Raw genomic sequence first — 22325 nt, 5'->3', positions numbered from 1 at the left:
CCACAAAGGAGATAGGTGGGAGCAAAGCTGTACTGGAGTAAGAAAATGACACAAGATGACAACTAAAATCCTATCAACAAATGAAAAGAATCAGAAATGGTAAATAAGAAAAAGTTAGTGTAACAAACTATAAATACATACTTGCTTTCCTTTCTGCTCTCAGCTTCTTTAAAATACAAAAATTTATATAAAGTAACAATTATAACAATGTATTGTTTGATTTATAACATATAGATGTAAGATGTATAATAATAATAGCACAAAAACAGGAAGGAGGGAACAGAGCTATAGAGGAGTAATATTCCTAAATCTCATTGGAATTTATTTAGAGTAAATCTAAAGTAGATTCTGAAAGCTATCATTAAGAAATAACTTTTTAAAAATACTGAAAAAAAAATAGTTAAATTAAAATGTTACACTAAAAACAATTTACCTAGTGCCAAAGAAGCAGTAAAAAAGGAACAGAGGGATCCTTATTCCAGCAACCTGCCAAAATAAGGAACAGAGGAGCAAAACAGAAATGAGACATATGGAAAACAAAAAGTAAAATAGCAGGTGTAAATCCAACTACATAAATAATAACATTAAATACGAATGAAATAAACAATCCAACCAAAAAGTACAGGTTGTCAAACTGGATAAAAAATAAGAAAAATAAGATCCAATGATGTGCTATCTACAGGAGACACACTTTAGATTCAAAGACAAACATAAGTTGAAAGTAAAAAGACAAAAAAAAAAAAAAAAGACAGAAAAAGACATATCAAGCGATGGTCAACCATAAGAAAGCTAAAGTAGCTATACTAATACCACACAAAATAGACTTTAAAACAAATCTCCACGTAAAGAAAGATATTTTATGATGGTAAAAAGGTCAAACAAAGGAATATATAACAAGTATAAACATATATACAATAGAGCCCAAAAAGACATGAAGCAAAAACTACTTATTATTCAATAATAGGGAGAACAACAAGGCAGAAGACCAAAGAGGAAATAGGAGACTTGAAAAACACTCTATGCTAATTAGACCTAACAGACATCTGCAGAATACTCCACCCAGCAACAAGATACACATTCTTCTCAAGTGTACATGGAACAATCTCCAAGACAGACCATATGTTAGGCCATGAAACAAGCATCAATAAATGTTAAAAGGTTGAAATCATACAAACTATTATCTCTGACTGCAATGGAATGAAATTAGAAATTAATAAGTAAAGGACATTTGGGAAATTCACAAATGTGTGGAAATTAAACAACACACTTCTAAATAAACAAGGAGAGGGGGAACCACAAGGAAAATTAAAAATACTTTGAAATAAATAAAAATGAAAAAACACAATGCCAAAATTTATGAGATGAAGCAAAAGCCATGCTTAAAGGGAAATTTATAGCTATAAAAGTATATATTTAAAAATAAGAAAGATCTCAAATCAATAACCTAACTGCCCATCATAAAACACTAATAAAAAGGAGAGCAAACTAACCTAAAACAAGCAGAAGAAAAGAAGTAATAAAGATTAGATCTGACATAAATGAAATAAAAAGAAATACAATAGAGAAAATCAAGAGAGTTCTTTGGAAAGATCAACAAAACTGAAATCTTTAGATAGATTCATCAAGAAAAAAAGAGAATCAAATTACTAAGCTCAAGAATAAAAGAAAGGATGTTACCTACCTTATAGAAATAAAAAGGGTAAGAAGGGAAAGTTATGAACAACTGTATACCAACAACTTAAATAACCTAAAGTAAACAAACAAAATTCCTAGCAAGACACAAACTACCAAAACTAACTCAAGAAAAACAGAAAATCTGAATAGACCTATAACAAGTAATGCAATTGGATCAATAATTAAAAAACTTCTGACAAAGAAAAGCCAGATGGCTTCACTGGAGAATTCTACCATATATTTAAAGAAGATTAACTATAGTCCTTCACAAACTCCCCCAAAAAGTGGAAGACGAGGGAACAATTCTTCACTTATTCTATGAAGTCAGCATTACCCTGATACCAAAGCCAGATTTATACACTATGGTCAAACAGGATTTATCCTAGGAATGCAAGTGTGGTTCAAATAAGAAAATCCACCAATGTAATACATTACATGAAGAGAACAAAGGGGGGAAAATACCCACATGTTCATCTTAATTGAGGAAACACCAACTCATTCTATGAAGTATTCTCATACCAAAGACATCACAAAAAAACAACAGATAAATATCTGTTATGAATATAGATGCAAAAATCCTTAACAAAATGCTAGCAAACATAATCCAGGAACATATAAAAAGAATTATACATGATGCACTATGACCCAAAAATGCAAGGTTAGTTTACATCTGAAAATTAGCTAATGTAATACACCATATCAGTAGAATAAGGGGCAAAATCCACATGATCATCTCAATAGATGCTAAAAAAGCATCTGACAAAATTCAACATAACTTCATAATAAAAACGCTCAAAAAACTGAGAATAGAAGGGAACTTTCTCAACCCGATAAATGGCATCTATGAAATTCCCATGGAAGTGTAGGACAGTGACAGTTGTTTCATATCCTCACCAATACATGGTATAATCAGTCTTTTTAATTTTAGACATTCCAATAGTGTGGTGGTTTAACACTGGTTTTAACTTGCATTTTCTAACGATTAATGTGAAGCATCTTTTCATGTTTTTATGTGCCTTCTGTGTACCTTCTTTTGTGAAGTGTCTGTTCAAATCCCTTACCCATTTTTTGTTTGTTTTATTATTATTCAGTCTCAAAGACTTTCTTTATACATTCTGGACACAATTCTTCTACCAGATATGCAGTTTGCTAATATTTTCTAGTCAGTGACTTGCCTTTTTATACCCTTAACAGTCTCTTTGAAGACCAGATGTTCTCAATTTTGATGAAGTCATGTTTATCAGTTTTTTTCTGCTTTTGGAATAGTATCTAAGAAATCTCTGCCTATCTCAAAGTCACAAAGATTTTCTCCTGTGTTTTCCAGGAGTTTTATAATTTTGCATTTTACATTTAGGTCTATAGTCCATTTTTGAGTTGCTTTTTTTTTTTTTTTTTTGGTCTTTTTGTGACCGGCTGCACCGCACTCAGCCAGTGAGCGCACCGGCCATCCTTATATAGGTTCCGAACCCGCGGCGGGAGCACTGCCGCGCTCCCAGCGCCGCACTCTCCCGAGTGCACCACGGGGTCGGCCCTTGAGTTGCTTTTTAAATATGATGCGAAGCATGGATCAATTGTTCCCCCAACGTTACTAAAAATTACTACCTTTTCTACTGAATTGCCTTTTCATCTTGGTTGAAAATCAATTGGCCATGTGTGAATCTATTTATGGAGTCTTCATTTCCTTTCACTGATCTATTTATCTGTCTTGATGCTAGTACCACACTGTCTTGATTACTGTAACTTTGTAACAAATCTTAAAAGCAGGTAGTGTTAAGTCCTCCAACTTTGTTCACCTTTTTCTTAGTCTGACTATTCCAGGTCCTTCACATTTCTATATGAACTTTAGAATCAGCTTATCGATTTCTGTAAACGTTTATTTTGCTGTTTTTAATTGAGATTGTATTGAATCCATAGTCCAAGTTGGGGGAAAATTGATATCTTAATATATTGAGTCTTCCAATCCATGAATACAGCATGTGTCCATTTATTTAGGTCCTCTTTAATTTCTATCAGCAATGTTTTGTCATTTTCATGCACAAGTCTTTCACATCTTTTGCCAAGATTTATCCCTAAGTATTTCATATTTTTGAGGCTTTCAATTTTTAAATTTCAATTTCTGATAGTACATTGCTAAAAGTACAATTGGTTTTTGCAGGTTGATCAGGTATCCTACAACCTGATCAACATATACAACCTACATGTTGATCCTACAACCTTGCTAAACTCACTTATTAGTCCTAGTAGCTTTTCTGTAGATTCCACAGGATTTTCTATATAGATAATCACACTGTCTGCAAATTAAGGTGGTTTTCCAAACTATATGCTTTTTTTTTAATGGCCTCATTAAGTTATTAGTTAGGACCTCTAGTAGTATTGAATAGAAGTGGTAAGAATGAATATCTTTACCTTATTCCTGATTTTAAAGGAAAATTATTCACTCTTTTACCATTAAGTACAATGTTAGCTATAGATTTTTCATAAATGCTCTTTTTCAAGCTAAGTAATTCCCATTGCTAGTTTCTGAGGGTTTTTCATCAGGAATGAATGTTAGATTTTGTCCATGCTTTTTCCACATCTATTGAGATGATTATACAGTTTTTCTTTTTTAGTTTAATATGATGAACAAGTTACCATCATTTTTTCAAATGTTAAGCTAGCATGCTTTCTTGAAATAAACCCCACTTGATCATAATGTACTTTATATATAACATATACATTCTTTTTATATATTAAACACATATATAGATACATGGATTTAATTTGCTAAAATCTTGTTTAAAGTGTTTAAATCTATGTTTATAAGGAATACTGACCTACAGTTTCCTTTTCTAGCAATGTCTGTGTAGTTTTGGTATCAGGTTAATGTTGACCTCAAAATGAGTTGGAAAAATATTCCCTCCTCTTCAATTTTCTACAAGAGTTTTTTGTAGAACTGGTATTAATTCTTCTTTAAATGTTGTAGAATTCACCCATAAAGTCATCTGGGCCTAGAATTTCCTTTCTAGGGAAGGCTGTTAACAGCAAATTCCATTTCTTTAATTGATACAGGGCTATTCAGTTATCTACTTCTGCCTATGATAGCTTGTATCTTTCAATGTATTTGTCCATTTCTGCTAAGCTGTACTGGCATGAAGTTGTTTATAACATTTCATTACCCTTTTTAACAACTGTAGAATATATAGTCATATTTACCCTCTCATTCCTGTTATTGGTAATTTGTATCTTCTCTCTTCCCCCTCCATGCCCAGAGATTTATCAAGTTTATTGATTTCCTCAAAGAACCAGTTTTTGGTTCCACTTATTTTCTCTACTGTTTTAATAACTCATTGAATTCCACTCTGATCTTTATCATATCCTTTCTTCCACTCTTTTTGGGTTATATTTGCTCTTCTTTTTCTAGTTTCTCTCTATTTTTAAAAAAATTTTTTTGGCAGCTGGTCAGTAGGGGGATCCAAACCCTTGACCTTGGTGTTACAAGGTCCCGCTCTAACCAACTGAGCTAACTGGCCAGCTCCTTTTTCCAGTTTCTTAAGTTAGAAGCTGAAACTGTTTTTTACTAGTAGAGGTGTTCAGTGCTATAAATTTCTAAGTATTCCTTTAGCTGCATCCCACAAATATGTTGTCTTCACTTCATTCAGTTCAAAATATTTTCTAAATTCTCTTTTGATTTCTTCTTTGATTTATGGGTTAGTCACAATGGTGTTATTCAGTGACAAAACATTTAAAATTTTTTCCAGATAGTTTTCTATTATTGATCTCTAATTTAATTCCATGGTGATCAAAGAACCATATTATATGCCAAGTCCTGTGGAAAGTATACCACATGCTTCTCAGGAAAAGGTCAGGCTGAAAACTTCTGCCACTGAGAATATTATAAATAAAATAATAATAATACAAGTCTACAGTCCAGCTAAAAAATAATTAGGAAATAACAACAAAAATTAACCTTAATACTGAAATATTTATGGGTGAATTGATGTCTTAGATTTGCTTCAAAATAATCCAGGATAAGGGAGAGTAGACAGATAAAAAGATCAAACAAGACGGGCCTGGGGTTGAACTGAAGCTAGACAATGGTTCATGGTGGTTGATTAAACTATTTTACTTTTAAACACTTAAATTTTTCCATAACAAAAGGTTTTCAAAAATGTAATATTAGCAATTCACTTAGTGAAACTGCTTTGTGTTGAATGTCCGCCCAAAACTTAAACTACGCTGTGAATGTTAGGAGAGTGGGTAATACTATTATGGTAATCGCTAGGTGGGGCCTTGAAACCGTGATTAGATTCTGAGGACCATGCCTAGTGAATGGATTAAAAATGGTGGCCACAGGCATGGATCTGAGGGCTTTAAAAGGAGAGTGCAGGAGGAGCTATCTCTCTCTTTCCCTACTTTCACCATCTTGCAATGTGAGACCCCTGGGTCACTGTCACCACACCAAGACCCTCACCAGATGTGTTCCCTGGACTTTGGACTTCCTAGACTCTGAAATGGTAAGCAAATAAATTTCATTTTCTTATAAAACACCCATTTCAGGTATTTTGTTACAAGCAACAGAAACAGCCTAATACACAAACCTTAAAAAAATTAGGAAAAAAATAGTAAACAAACACTGTTCAAGAGAAAAGACTGCTAGCAGTACCTTCTATGTGTGTATGATAAGAGTCTGCCTGAAAATGAGAGATGACAAGTGTATATATACATATACATAGGATAAGCATGAGTCACTGGTATTTGCTGAAGAAGAAAGGGATTCCAACAAAGTGAGCAGGTGACACCACTGCACAGCAAAAGAGAATAGAATAACACCATGAATACATATGTTCTGCTTGTGAGTGTCCCAAAAGTCTCTTCATATAATTCAAAATTTTCTAAGTTAATTACATCTTTTTTCAAGGATACTGCCTGGCACATTTTCCCAAGATGAAGCTTCTCCTTCATAACCAATACTATTTTCAAAAATGGACTACTCTAGTAATTATACCACATACTGTAATCTTTCCGTTTCAAGATGCAGCAAGGAAAACAAAGCTTCCTCTTAATCTGATTTTTACTTTCATTACCAGATGTAGAGAGTTTTTTAAAAGAAATAATTATGTTGGAAAATTAAGGAAATGCACTAATTATGCATTATCATATCATAGGAGGAACTTTACGTGACAAAAATTTATAACGTGCCTATCACACACTTGGTGTTAAGGATACAGCAGTGAACAGTCCCTAATGTTCTGGGCTTTCTGGGCATCTAAATATCCTTCTCCTTAGTCTACAAATACGGAAACCGAGGTCCAGAGAAGTTAGATGATATTTGCCCATGGCTTCAGCGGCAAATCAAGAACCCAGGTCTCTTGACTGTCAAGGCAAAGTGTATTTTACATAACTTGAACTGGCTTCACTTTATACTAAATCTACAGGTCCACAAACCATAGCCCGCTCCATCTCTAGGAAGTGTATCCTAAAGAATACTAATGATAAAGCACAATCAGTCTCAAGTTCCCTAAGCGAATCATAATTTCACTTATCATTGTCATCCCTGCGAAAGATGAAACCTTATATTTAAGATGAATTTATTTTTGAAGCGAGTTCCTATCCTAATCTAATGGATCACTACAGTGCCTGGCTAATATTCTACTAGGGCAACAGGTATTCACTTGAGCATGGAATATTCATTACCCAGTATTGTTCTTCAAAGAAGTGGGTGGAGGTCCGTTTTAAAATAAACGGAAAAATTAATGCAAAATTAATGAAATGTTCGTAAATAAGTCAAAGCTTCCCCGTCTCCAGAAAGGATTGCCGGGTGAGCTCACGGTCACACCAGCCTGTTTCTGAGCCGCAGCTCCTTCCCTCCAGCCCACGCGCCCTTCTCGCCCACTCCAGCCGCGCGAGGCGAGAATGGTGCGGGCGACTCCTGCTCGATTTCAATCCTCCGACGCCTGCGGCTGCCCAGCACACCAGGGTTTCCACCTGCGCGACATGGCACCTCGGTCCCGCGAGCCGCAGTTAACCTCCATCCCCTGCACTCAAGCGGCCAAGCGGCCCTCAGCCCCGCCGTGGGACCAGCGGGAGCAGGCCTGAGGCGTGTCCTCGCAACCCCCGGCCGGGGCCGGCAGCGAACGCGGGGCGGCGCCGCGGCTCCAGGAGTCAGAGACGCCGCGGCAGCCACACCCATCGGCTGCGAGGTGACAGCCCCCGAGGCTGAGACGGGCCGCGCCAACTCCCTTCCCACAGGTGCAGCCCCTCTCCCTGCCCAGTCTGGGCCCAGGTCCGGATCCCGTCACCCGGGAACGCCCCAGCCCGCTCCCGCGCGCCCCCGCGCGCCCCACCTGTCGGGCCGCTCCGCGCGCGGCCGGCGGCGGACGCCACGCCCCACTCCTGAGGACCGGCCAGCGCGGGCGGCCCGAAGTCCCTGGGAGATGAGAGCTTTACCTGAGGGTGGGCCCCACGCAGGCGGTATCGGTGCTCTGGATCTCCTGCAAGATCCGCTCGTGCTCCGGGACTGCGCCCAGACCTTCGCCGCTCTCCGCCATCTTGGCTGGAAGCTGAGAAGCCGGCGAAGCGCGGCGCCGCGCGAACTACGGGGGCGAGCGGCGGGCGGCGCGAGCGCGAATGGGCGGGGCGTGGGGCGGGCGGGGAGAGGCGGCGGCGCGCGCGCGCGCGACACGGCGCGGAGCCCCGCACCTGCGGGAGGGCGAGGTGCTGCTGGCGGCGGCGGCGGGGAACGGAGTCGACTCCCGCTCTCCCCTGAAACTAGTTGTCGTCTAGTGACTGGCTTTTGGTTTTATCATATATTCTTGTATTCTGTCTGTCAGACCCTCTGTTACGCGCTGGGGATGCCATCGTTATGAGAGAGGTGGACAATCCAATAATCACCCTCAATCTGTAAAAAAAAAGCTACGGGAAAGTTTGACAAGGAGGCCTGATGTACTCCGAGTGATAGTCAGCGGAAGGAAAACGTGCCCTCACGAAAAGGAAAAATATGTGTGGCAGTAAGATCTATTGTAGGAACGAACAAAGATCCCCGTTGACGACCGTGACAACCGCTCTGGGTGGATTCATGTCCTTGGCCGTAGGGAGTTCAGCGACGCCAGTCAACTTGGAAATAAATTATAAATGCCAGAAGAATTAAATGACGAGAAGTTAAGACACTTGATGGCAAAGATACAAAAGAGGCCCAGGGCAATGTGTGATTTCATGCCAAAGTCCTTGAACACAAGTGTCCCCAGGTTGCGGTAGCGGGGATGAGGAGGAGTGAGCGCTCTCGAAAGGCGGTGGGCAGCAGAGAGGTGGGAAAGTGAGGCGGGTGGCTTGGACAAACACACCAGGGTATCCAAGAGTCCTGCTTAATGACACGTTTGTGGGACGCTGAGTAAACCAGTTTGTCATGATCAAAGCAGCGGCTGAGGAAGATTAATCAGGAACAGAGTGTGAACCCAGCCTGAAGGGCAACTGTTTTCTGGTCTCCATTAATCCAGGGCTTTGAGCTTCCTTTTGAGTCAAGGAAACTCTTTCCTATCCGACTGTGTAACTCACCCCCTTCAGTGAGCTTTTACTAGAAGCCGACCTCCATCCTTCTCCTCACAAAAATCCTGAGACATGGTATTGCCTAATAGTTAAGAACATGAGATTTGAAGGCAAGTGTCCTCAATTCCTGGCTTGATGTCACTTCACAGCTGTGTGACATTGGGCAAGAAACTAATCCCTTTATATCTGTTTTCCCATCTCTCGATAGTAATGGTAGTGTCTACCTCATTACTGTCCCATGTTGTATTAGTTTTCTATTGTTCCTGTAACAAATTACCACAAAATTAGTAGCTTAACACAACTCAAGTGTATGAGTATTATCTTAGTCTGTAGGTTAGAAGTCTGACACAGGTCTCATTGGGCTAGAATCAAGGTGTCAGCACGATCGTGTTCCTTTCCAGAGGAACATTCCTTGGCTCATGTCCCCCTTCCTCCACCTTTAAAGCCAGCAACATTACATCTCTTTGACCATTCTTCTGTACTTACATCTCCCTCTGACTCTGACCCAGACTGGGAAAGATACTCTGCTTTTAAAGGCCCTTGTGATTACTTTGGTCTCAACCATATAATCCAGGATAATTATCCATCTCAAGATCCTTAATCTTAATCACATCTGCAACATCCCTTTTGTCATGTAAGGTAACATATTCACAGGTTCCAGGGATTACAATGTGATCATCTTTGGGGTGCCATTATTCTGCCTGCCACACATACTAAGAGTCCTATCAACATTACTAATGCCCTCCTTCCTATTAATCTGGAATCTCTGTCCTCCTGGGAAAATTCAGCTCAACATTTATTTGCTTCATAAAAATTCCCCTAACTAATCACAGCCTTCTCCAGTGACTACAAATTCAATGTAGCACGTGTAATCACTCCTGCAGCAGCTGTTTTAATAGTTTGCACTTGTTTTGATTAATTCTGTTTCATAATTTGTGGGCTTTGTTTGTTTTGAGCACTTGGTCCGCAGGGAACCTCAGTGTACACTGCCTGGAAAGACCAAGAAATCTCTGCTACATCCAACTACTCATTCCACCAACAAACCCCATCACAAGCCAGCAAGACATCATAAGCTCACCCCCGTTTCCTCTGTCTTGGCGGTACAGGAGAATCCAGACCCCTCTGAATAATCCCACCCTTGTGCTTCGTGAATATGCAGGTACAGAAAATCTCTTCCCAAATCCACCAGCACTGTCACACCATGTTAAGGTCCTTGAGTTCAGATGACTTTTTAAAAAATTTTTGCAACTTCCTATAGTTCCTCATAGAGTTCTACACATGGCTGAGAGAAAGCCGAAAGAGTTTTGAAACCAAAAAATGCTGAAGCTCAGAAGCCATTAGATAGAGTTCAGGATGAGTTAGAAAGGAGCATTTCAAACAGGTCTGAACAGAAGGTAGGAGTTTGATTAATCTGTGATTGGTAGTAATTAAGAATTAGAACAACATCAAACTGTAAAATGTTAGTTTCTTCAAACTTGCTCTTTATATATTGACATTAAATAGAATATATTCTAATGTGGTTGTATTCAGTTGCCTTAATAGAAACCTACAGCACTAACAGACTGATACCTGTAATTCTCTGATGCCCCCTTTTATCAAGAGCTCCAGTGTGAGAAACAATATTTACAGACTTTTATGAGAGGATACAAACTTCACTTATTCCTCTGGCTATCTAAAAACTTATCCTTGAATCCAGCCAATCTCTGTACATAGAGATTCAGCCCTTCATACCAACAGTTTTTTATTGAGTAGTCAAAAACTGAATGCTTTCCTTTGCTGACTGCCTCTCCAGTTACTTAGACACCATTTCCTGTGTTAGCACCCTCTAATTGCAGGTTCAGCTCCCAAGAAGGGAAGACAACTCTTTTGAAAATTTGAACCTGAACCTGAAACATAAAAAATGAGGGCAAATTTTATCCCCTCCTCCAAAGTTCTCTCTGCAGGAAATGGCAGACTATCTTAGTTCAGTCGAAGTGCATGGCCTGAATCCATTACTCTGAAGGGTAAAGCAGGAGGAGGAAGGCAGGATATGTGGGCAACTGTCTCCTGTGGGGGCGTTTCTTTCCTGAGCATGCGTTTCCCAGACCTTTTCCCTTCTCTTTGCCAATCCTGACACCATCTGTCTAAACCCAGCTCCAAATGTCCCTGCTCCAGGGAGTCAGCCCTGCGTAGGCAGTCCTCATGCTAGGCCTGTTTCAACAGCTGCCCCTAGAGATTACCTCAACATAAGCAGCAGTATCTTCCCTGCCATTCAAGATGGAAGGAAGTCCATTTACCACTTCTCCTTCTGAAACAGCTTTCTGCTGGTTCCCTCTGGGACTTCTGACAATTCCCTTAGTACCTGGAGGTTTGTGCTAAGAAATTAAAGCTAAATATCCTAATTCTAGATTTGAACCATGAACATAGATATAATGAATATATAAATGTGAAAGAAAAAAAAAGCCTACCCAAAGAATAAATGATTTAATCAGTCTGATGTCAGGAGGTTGGGGGAGTGGGTAGGAGGGCACACACAAGCAGATTGCACATGCATGTTGAGTTATTTTCAGCAGTGGGTATTGACTCCCAGAAATCCATCCAAAATCTCTCTTAGGACTCCTGGGAGGGGAAAGATACATCAGGAAGAATTGCAGGACAGGAGATGAATTCTGTGTCCAGTATGAAACTAACCAGCAAAGTAAAGATTTGCCTGGTGAATAAACTCTGTCATTAGCAACTTATACTTTAAGCCACTTGTCTGTAGGCTAATAACCTGTCTTGGGAAAACACCTTCAGAAGGAGGCTGTAAAGTACAGCTACGTTGGCCTGGCTTTTAACTACTTCGGTTCAAATTCCAACACATCTCTTACTAGATGTTGGGCCTCAGGGAGTTGCCTAACTTGACTAAGCCTCAGTTTTTTCAAGTGTGTATTATGGACAATAAGAGTCCCTAGCTCACCAAAGTATGTGGGGATTAAAGGAGATAATATATGTATAATGTTTAGCTTAGAGCTCAATCAACATGAGCATTGAAGACTAGAATTACCAGGCGCTTGTTCGTAAGCCAGGTAGCCCAGCATTTAGCTTCCTCTTTGATAAAAGAAAAATCAGACACATAAATGTTCTTTTTTCTAAGCATTAACAAAATAGCATGATTGTGTATCAGGGTTCTCTGCACCTTAACCTCGTTATTTCTGAATGCCTGATAGATGTAAACTGCCTGAAATTTGTTTTCTGCTGTTATGGAGCGGACAACAGGAACATGTCCTTAGGTTAGACTATTGATTCCAGATTCACTTGAGTGAGCCCTCTGGATCTTGCACTTGTAAGGCAAGAGCCTCATCGTTGTCCTTAGAGGCAGTCCTCATCATTTGAGGCACATATCATGGTGGTAAAAAAATTTGCTGAGTCTGTCTACACTTCCAGGCACTGCTCCTAAGTCAGACACAGGAGCACTGTATGGTTCACTGTCCAGTCTGGTGCCTTGCATATAGTAGGTGCTCAATTAATATTTTTAAAAATGATCCACATGCAAATACTTTTCCTGTTAAACTTAACGTTGTTGTAAAAGCACGTTTTAAGAGGCAGGGTACCTTTCTACAAAAAGATTCCCCTCCCCACCCTTGGAAACCCTATAGCAGACGTCCTGATCTGTATCTTCTCAAGACTTTCCTAATATCATTCAAATGTTTCTTAAAGAGTTTTAAAGCCCATGTTATATAATTGTAGAACTGTATCAAAATGTAAAGTGCAGGCCGTTTTTATACTCATATATTCGCTCTAGGAAACTAACCCTTCCCATGGCTTTTAGCCACTCATTCTGGAAGTCCACAGTCAGGGAGCACTCCAGCTTCCACCTTGCTGGTGCAGCGACCCCAAGTGGCCACACTCGGTAAGTGGAAGAGAATAAACAAAGCCCAGCCCCACCAGGGAGGATTCCTGCTGTAAAACTGTGGTCCAGGAATGGGCTGTTACATAAAAATCTGGACCCCATGGTGGAGAACAATAGAAGGAAATTTGAAATTGAAGCCAAATCAAATCATTTTTTTTCTGAAATATGGGCCAGTCCTCAGAGGAATTCAAAAGTAATTAGCCCCGGGTTTTGTTCATTCAGACAGGGCTGGCTCATGGGTGTGACCTATTCAGTTGCATTTGATTTAGTAGTCTGCCATGACCATCTTGTAATTCTTAATAATCTTTGAACAAGAGGGCCTGCATTCTCATTCTGCATTGGGCCCCATAAATTATGTCACTAGTTCTGCCCTCAGAACAATGTCCTGACAGCATCATTAGCTTGCTCATCTCAAAACTAAAAATTTTAAAGTCCACTGAGCAATTAAAGAGAGATATTCTTTTCTCTGAGTTCCATTTTCTCTCTTTCCTTCATATCCCATCCCCCAACTTATAACACAAACTATTGTCTCCTCTCTCCTCCTCCTCCTTTCCTTCGCCTCATTCTTGGTTTATTTATTCATCATCCTGGTCAATGCATTCCCTTCCTCACTCTTCCCCCACTTAGCTTTCCTTTACTGCCCTTTGCTCTTTTCTCCCTCTCCTCTCACTTGTCCTATTTTTCTTTCTCTTCTCTCAGCAAAACAGGTTTAGAAATGTAACTAATGTAATGCAATGAAATAATAATAATGATAATAATAGCTGACATTCACTCCCTGGCCACTCTCTGTAAAACAGGACTTCTGAAGCTCCCTACCCCTTACCCTGTTTTGTTGTTCTTCGTAGCACTTATTACCACTTATTTATTTATTTATTTCTGGCTCCCCTCACTAAAATACATGCTCCCTGTGAGCAAGGAATTTACAGGTCCCGATCTCGCTGTATCAACAGCACCTAGACCACTGCCTGCCACACTGTAGGTATGTCATTATTATTTATTTGCTAAATGAATGAGGGAATGAGCATTTGCTTTGGATGAAGCATTACATTAAATATATTTTATGCCTAATTCAAGTAATCTTTTCAATAGCTCCATTAGTAGTTATAAAGGCAGAATTTGGGCCCATATTCTTCTGGTTCCAAAGCCCCATTCACTTAGCCACAAAGTAAATAAAACTGTCTCTCTGGCTGGAATACTTGGCTCCCAGACATAATAAATGTTTTTTAAGTTTTCTCTAGGGTTGCAATGAAGATCAAACAGCAAATGGTATCATTTAAATGTCCAGCAAAAATTAGGCATCTATACAGCCCACTCTCATCAGGGACCCCAGGCTTTCCTGAAGTGATGCAGATACGGCAGGCCTCAGTCATGGTTAGGCCCAAATTTATTGCCGAACAGTTTCTCTGGATTTCATTTTACATCTACAACATATAGTACACTACACCACTCTCATTAGAGATTAAATGAGATCATGATATTGCATTAGTATAAAATATAAGCATTAGTGAATATGATTTTAAAAAGGGATACCTCTCTCCCCTGAATTATGCAACCAAAATAAAATTTATATTACTCTAAGCCAGGCACAGAAAGACATGATCTCACTTATATGTAGAATCTAAAAAAGTCTAACTCATAGAAGTAAAAAATAGAATGGTAGTTAGCAGAGGCAGGGGGCCATGGGGGTGAAGATATTAATCAAAGGGTACAAAGTTTCAGTTAGACAGGAGGAATAAGCATTAGTGATCTATTGCACAGAATGGTGACTATAATTAATAATAATGTAGTATATGTTTCAAAATTGCTGAAAGAATAGAATTTAAATGTTCTCATCACAAAAATATAAGTATGTGGAGTGATTGATATGTTAATTAGCTAGATTTAATCATTCTACAATGTAAGCATATATCAAAACATCACATTGTACCCCATAAATACACGCAATTATTGTCAATTAAAAAAATAAAATTTAAAAAAATTTTCATGACAATATTTTCTACCTGCTCAGTATTTTGAGATGTTAAGAGTGTTTATTTACTTCAAGACTCTAAAGTATATATTTATTATATTATACTGGAATACATATTACAGATATAAATTAGACAATAATAGTAATTGCTAATATTTATTGAGCATTTACCATGTGCCAGGAACTTTATATACACTAACCTAAAAGATAGGTTTTAGTATAATCTCTGTTGATAGTTTCAGAAACTAAGGCCAAAGTCATACAACTAATAAGTGTCTGGTCCACATTAAAACCTAGACCTTTTATCTTAATCAATATACTTAATGAAATAAGATTTAGTAGAAATCTTACATTTCTGAAGATATAAACAGCAAGCCCATTCTAGAATATCTACAGCTGAATTTAACTAATCAAATATTTTTTGTGTATGTCATCCTCAGATTTTATAGTTTATACAGTTTAGGGTTTTTGCGGGGGGGGGGGCTTGTTTGGGGTTTTTTTTACTGTTTTCTGTCCTTTCCTAAAAGTGTGTTATCTTCATTCCTGAAAACATTAAAGTCAAAGAAGTACAATATCCTGTTTGCTCTTAAACTGGTACAACTTCATGGTCAGCTTTTGGAAAAGAGCCTGAGAGAATCTGTGAATACAAGTGTAAAACAATTATGTTATCATAAAACAATTACAAAAATTTCTTCTGGTACGTCATCTTGTACAATTCCCTTTTCCTCTTATTTTTCCCAGCCCTCTGCAGGGCCTTCTTTGGATATGCCCTCTCTCTCTACCTCCCACTAACTTTGCAGTGCCCTACAATGTGTCCGTGATTTTCTTATCTCAGTTAGGCTCAGCTACAATGACAAAACATGCTATGACTTCTGAAGCCAAATCAGTTCAGATATGCTAGGACTTCAGGACCTGTCCTAAAGGACTAACAACACACCTGCAGGACCCCAAGAGTCATAATGAGCTCCAGGCTACGTCCAGGTCTGAGTCAGTATCCATGGGGAGCAGGTCTAATGGGTGACACCTGGCAGCAAGCATTCTAGTGTGAATATGGTAAATAAATGTTATAGACCCTGCTGCTGCTGTATCCTAAGACCATAGCTATCATCACTAACTCGACATGAGAATTTAGGCAGCCATTACCAATGCATCAGAATTAATATGCTAGTTGAGACCTATTGACTATCATTGTTCAAGAAAGTTGGTAATACTGAGCAAAACTAGTACTAATATTGTAGTTTCCTTTAGCATGGCTCCAGACAGTCATTAATCCTCCTAGGGACAGGCAAATCCCCTAATGGAAGGAGCTGGCAATTTAAGCCAAATGGAGGAACTAGAATGAAAATCAGGAAACCTAAACAGAACCAGAACATCTAGTAGAAATTAGCGTATGGTTCCAGCAAGGTGAAAACAATGATGCCCAGGGCAAAAGAACTAGGACAGCAAAACTAGTTCCAGACTCCCCCACCTGCTGGTGAGTTTCAGCCTACAAACATTCTGCCAGCCAGGAGATTTTGAATGCCCAAAGCCGAGCCATGCTAGGACAACACAGGCACTAGCAGTAAGCCTTTCTTTACATTTTCCCTTTTTCTCTTAAGTTCAATCACCATCTGCATGGCTAACATCAAATTTCACTTTTCCACCCTGGAATTTTATTCCCCAATTCAATTTTTACAGCTGTCTGAGATGGCTTTAGTGGGTGTTTCATTGGCAACACGAATAAACCATGGAAAAAGAATAGTTTCTCAGCTCTCCCCTGAAAGTCTCTCTCCTTCAAACTTAATACGATGGATGGTCAATGATACCACTTCACACATAAAATGAAAACAAACACAGGACCTCAGAATTATCTGATTCTTGTCCTTTCTTCCAAGAAGAAGGCCAAAAGAGCTGACCCAAGGGCCCATTGATGGAGTCAGCCAGGAAACAGGCTGGACCACCTAGGGGAAGCTTGCTCTGAGAGCAGCCAAGCATGAGTCAGGAGGTAAGATGAATACAGCCTGGGCAGGGTGAGACTGTAGGCCATAGACGGTCCTCAGCAACATGACTCCAGGTCTTAGCAACCTCCTCACAATTCCAGATAAAGGAGACCCATTCTCCTCAATGATGTGTGGGATGATAGTGCCAGGAGGGTTGGCACGCTCTGCAAAAGAAGAGCTGATGAGTCACCCTTAAATGACATTGATAGAAACCATCTCTGAGTTCTCAGTCACTGAGCTCTCTGAGTTTACCCTGCTAGAGAAACAAACCCCACCTGGCCCTGATCCAAACATTGACCTTGAACAAGATACGTCAGATTCCCTAACTGAAAACAAGGTGGGCAGGGAGAGGAAGCTAACAGAGTTTAGGATTTTACAGCAGAATGGATGTTAAAGCAACACCTTTCTTCTGTAACAGTGAAAAATGAGTAGGAGAACTCTACCTCAACTCTGCCTCAATTCCCAGGTGCAAAGTTTTCCCCTGAAATGTTTCCCTCTTGCATTCCCAGCCCCATCATCTCAGTGTTCTAACTTTTCTCTCCCTGTCTATCCAGGGTCTCACAGCAGGGCCTTTGTGACCCGGCTGGCCAATCTGCCTCCAGCCAAACCCTTTTCCACCCTTTATGCCCTCAGATCTTGTAATTATTAAAATATAGTCAGCCCTCCATATCAGTGGGTTCGGAATCTGTGGATTCAACCAACTGTGAATCAAAAATATTTGGAAAAAAAAAATTACATCTGTACTGAACACGTATGGACATTTTTCTTCCATTATTTTCTTTCATTATTCATTATTTTCTTTTTTCTTTCATTATTCCCTAAACAATATGGTATAACAACTATTCGCCCAGCATTTACATTGTATTAGGTATTATAAGTAATCTAGAGATTATTTAAAGTATACAGGAGGCTGTACATAGGTTATATGCAAATACTATGCCATTTCATATCAAGGACTTGAGCATCAGCAGATTTTGGTATCTGCAGGAGGTTCTGGAACCAATTCCCCATGAACACTGAGGGATGACTGCACTTTTGCCTCCTCCTTTTCAATGCTGAAATGACAACATTCTCTCTGAACTACCTCCTTTCTTTTGCCTCACAAGGTCACCATTAGGTCATACGCTCATACAAATTAGTGTTCAGCAAATGTTTATCTAGCTACTATGTGCCAGGCACTGTGGAAATTTCTGCAGAGGATACTAAGATACAAGTAATAAGACACAGACCCTGCCCTCAGGAATCTCTAACCTGAAAGTGGTTATTACACAAAACACACACACCCAAGTGAGATAGAATAAATGCTCTGTATTCTTTGGGTCTTCAGTCCATCAAAGGATGGATCATTCATAGTTGTGGGGGTCAGGAGAGGCTTTGTAGAAGAAAGAACATTTGAGCTATACCCTGTGAGATAGGTTGGATTTTGGCAGGCAAAAGTAAGAACTAATAGTAGGGAAAAGAACCATGAGCATCAGGAGGAAGAAAATCTCAGGGCATATTGTCAAATAGTAAACAGTCTAGTTTGGACAAAATTAAAGTCCTGTCTTTATTTTCCAGCCCTCATACTTGGCCACATGGATTGATGTGTTCTGTAAGAGCAGTGGAACAGAATAGTTACATTGGAATATCAATGACATGCATATGTATGTGTAGAAAGTCATCAAATGCCAGCCTAAGAAGTCTTTATCTAACCAAATGGTTAGAGCTACAATTTAGGAAAACTAATTTTGGCTAATAGTGACCCACATAAAGGCTAGTTAGGAGCTCTGTGACTCCACTCCATCCCCCAAAATATCATTGGTACATTTTAACAGTAGCCTTTGGAAAAGAGTGCTCTCACCCCCTTCTCATAGCCCAAACACGAAGCTAACAGTGGAATTCCAGGCCCAGTGGTGGAGGTGACAGGGCAGCACCTAAGGAACATGTCTGTTCAGTCTCCACTCTCTAGGGTGATGCTGCGAGAATGCTGTGCCTGCCAGATATAAAAGATTCTTTCTTTAGGAAGACCAGGTACAAGATTTGTCCTGAGGAGGGTGGTCAACAGATACAAAATTGTAGAGAGATCTAGTGTTCTATAGCAATACAGGGAGACTACAGTCAACAACAAATTACTGTATAACAAGCAGCTAGTTGAGAGGATGTTGAATGTTCCCAACACAAAGAGGTGAGAAATGTTTGAGTTGATGGTTATGCTAATTACCCTGATATGATCATTGCACACTATATAAATGTACCCAAATTTCACATTGTATTCCATAAATACGTACAATTATCATGGGTCAATTCAGAAAAAACAAATTTAAAGGAAAAAAAAAAATTGTCCTGGGGTATTTGTCCCAAGAACAGAGGGTAGAAAAGACCCAAGAACCAAGGCAGGAATCCGGATCCAACCCCAGAGCAAGACTAGCTGGGAGGATAGTTCCAGGACAAAGTCTAAAGATGTCGGCCAGGGTTGTGAGACCAGAGGAGAGATGGAAAGAGCCGGGGGTTGAAGGCCGAGGGCGCTGCAACAGCAGTGGCAGCAAAGGCCACAGTAACTAAAACATATCTAGGCTCCCTTCACCCTCTCTCTTATTCCCCTTTACACTTCTGACCTAGCCACCAGGAAAATGCACAAGTTTTAGAAGGCACTGGTACAGTAAAAAGTATGTTCCATATGGAAAAAAGTATTGAGTTTCCCATTGCTAAAAAGTTCTGATTACTTCTACCTGTTGAATAACGTAAAAATTACCTGCCATTCTTCACAGGATATTCACGATGCTCAGACAAGATGAAGGTATATGGAACAGCTATAATGAAGTTGGAATTATTTTGCAACTACATCTACATATTGGTAATCCAAGAATCAACCAGTAAATCTGAACACTTTACCATGGCCCTGACACTACCTTTAGCCCTTTGAAGAGATTCAAACTATGTGTAATGCAAAACAAAATTTAAATATCTGGGAGTTTTTTCAGTTTTAAACTATAGTGGATTTCAAAGCACTTGGCCCTGGGACCTTTCTGCGAAGGAGAAGACCACATACATATACACACACATACACAAATCCTTTCACTTAATCTACGAATATTAGTCAATAAGTATTTATTAACCGTCACTATCACATTCTGTGATTAACATCTTTTTCCCACACTGATAGATGTCAGGTACAAGTAGTCAGAAAGAACTAAGTTTTAAAAGCTGCCCTTTTAACACAAAGACAGGTGGTCTTCAACATCCTCTCAGCTTTCATTTTAATCCTGTTCTTGAACTGTGCAAATGAATGCCCATATTACCAAAGAAGCTATTTTTAAATCTTATATGGAACCAAAAAAATACATCTCTGAGAGGTCACTGTATACCCAAGAGAGCAGCAACAATACAAATGTTCCACATTTTTTTTTCTACAGCTTATATCCACCCAAATATAAATTTGTTTAATTGATATGTCTAATTATTCTGAATGTTTTTCACTGAGAGGTATTTTAGGGAAAACAATTGAAACCTCAGATAAATAGAGATGGAATATCTATTTGGAGATGATACAAGGTCCTTTTTGATCACTTGAAAGTCATTTATATTTTTTAAAACTTGTGGTAATAAATCAGGAAACAAATATAATGCCCCCAAAAGTGGATTAATTATTTATTATAATTTCTCTATGGATAAGAAAACTTTGAGATTAAGTATATACAGAACTATAATTGTTTTTCAAAAAATATTTTTATTCTGTTATAAAGAAAAGTATAAAAAGAAGAGGAAAGTACTAACTTATTACTGCTAACGAAGAAACAATAAGATATAAATGTGCCCTACCTTAAAGTAGCTTCAATGGGCAGCTCAAAAGACTGAATCTCAGCCAAGACATTCTCATAAGTTTGATCTGTGTCTTCTTCCAACATTGCTGCACATGCCCCTGATTTTCCAGCTGCAGACATTAGATTTTGAGTGCAAAATAATTATAATTTATAAATTAAATGCAGTTTTCCTTATAATTATTATAAGGATTCTCTGTTCACCCAAAGAAGAAACAGAAACAAGCTCACTGTCTGACTTCATGCTATCAAGGTCCTTGCTTCCAAGAATGTTGCACAGCTGTTGCTGTCCTGTCTCTACTTATAACATTTTACTTATTATTAACCTTGACACAGTTCAGAAAGTTCCTGCCTGACACCTGCTATATTTATTCACTTGTTTCTCAAACAGTAACTATAAGTAAGAATTAGAATCATTACACTATACAAATTTATAAAAATTGATTGGATAGGGCATGTATTTCTATACTATTTAAGCTAAATACATAACTAACGCTACACTCCTAGTATCTCTACAACTATGCCCTTCCCCACAAACCCAAGCAAGTAACTTGTCCAGGAAAAATGCATTGTCCTATGGGTGTGACTTTGAAGTCACCAGGCTAGTTCCCTGTTCCCGCATCTCCTTTGCTTCTCTACTCTACTCTCTGCTGTGTAAATTTCCTCTGTTATAGATCCTTTAATCTCTTGTTCAAATTCAAATTCTTCTGGAGGCAGTTAGATTTTAATCCTCATCAGTTGCTTATGCCTCAACTGTGAATGAGTTTGCCAAATCCTTTCTCCAGAATAGGTTTTGATGGGAGGAAGAAAAAGCATAAGATGTTTTCAGGGGGCTGATTGCCACTGAGAGGATGAAAGAGCACAGGAATAGAGGCCCAAAATATCATGGGAAAATGAGACCTACAGCCAGCCCCAGCGAGGCCTAAAGAACAAATGGGCATGTGTGAGGGCACTTCAAAATGTTCATGGAAAGACTCGTATTATCTTTTAACCCCATTTTTCCACAAGCTTTTTGAAGTACCCTCATATTTCTCCTAACCATTTGCACTTGATCTTCCTCATCTCTGAGTTTAATCTCATGCTTTCTTGCTCAGTACAAGAAAGTATTTAAAGGGATGGGTAGTGACATTAACTTTTTATCAGATTTTTTTAATAGCTCTGGAAAAAAATTGAAGTTCTTTCTTCCAAATATGTAGTATTTAAAGCATGACACAACCATGAGGCATTTGTCAACTTTTTGCTCTTGCCTGCATCTATACCCTGGCCAGTACTTCACTGCGTGCACAGTATTTGCCCCTGATGCATGACTTTGGGCTTAACCACATGACTTAAGTGACACTATGTGAGTTCCATGCCTCAGCTTTGTATGGCCTCACATATTTCTGTTTGTCCTCTTGCACCTCTGCCATCACTTGAGAAAAACATGCCCTAAGAGATAGATACATGAAACAGTTATCCCTACCAATCCACAGACCCACAGGGAGAAGCATATGTTTTCATCTAGCTGCAGCAGC

The 22325-nt window shown here is 39.1% G+C and overlaps 1 protein-coding gene across 5 annotated transcripts in view; it reads right to left on the bottom strand.

Annotated features, from left to right (window-relative positions):
* The window catches only part of EXOC6 (exocyst complex component 6), a 205165-nt gene extending 184164 nt beyond the window's left edge, over positions 1 to 21001 (bottom strand). For 3 of the 5 annotated variants that reach the window (XM_063101916.1, XM_063101918.1, XM_063101919.1), the window contains exon 1: positions 20813 to 21001. In XM_063101916.1, the coding sequence (XP_062957986.1) occupies positions 20813 to 20934 (122 nt within the window). In that variant the 5' untranslated portion in view covers positions 20935 to 21001. Of the gene's footprint in view, positions 1 to 8100; positions 8232 to 20812 lie in introns of those variants that run through there. The other 2 variants (XM_063101920.1, XM_063101917.1) reach the window with 2 other exon arrangements.
* Between the last annotated feature and the right edge of the window lie 1324 nt (positions 21002 to 22325).

Source organism: Cynocephalus volans, chromosome 7 (genome assembly GCF_027409185.1).
Source record: "Cynocephalus volans isolate mCynVol1 chromosome 7, mCynVol1.pri, whole genome shotgun sequence".
NCBI classification, from domain to species: domain Eukaryota; kingdom Metazoa; phylum Chordata; class Mammalia; order Dermoptera; family Cynocephalidae; genus Cynocephalus; species Cynocephalus volans.
The sequence above is the reverse complement of the archived record's forward strand: the minus strand, read 5'-3'. Positions and strand labels throughout refer to the sequence as shown.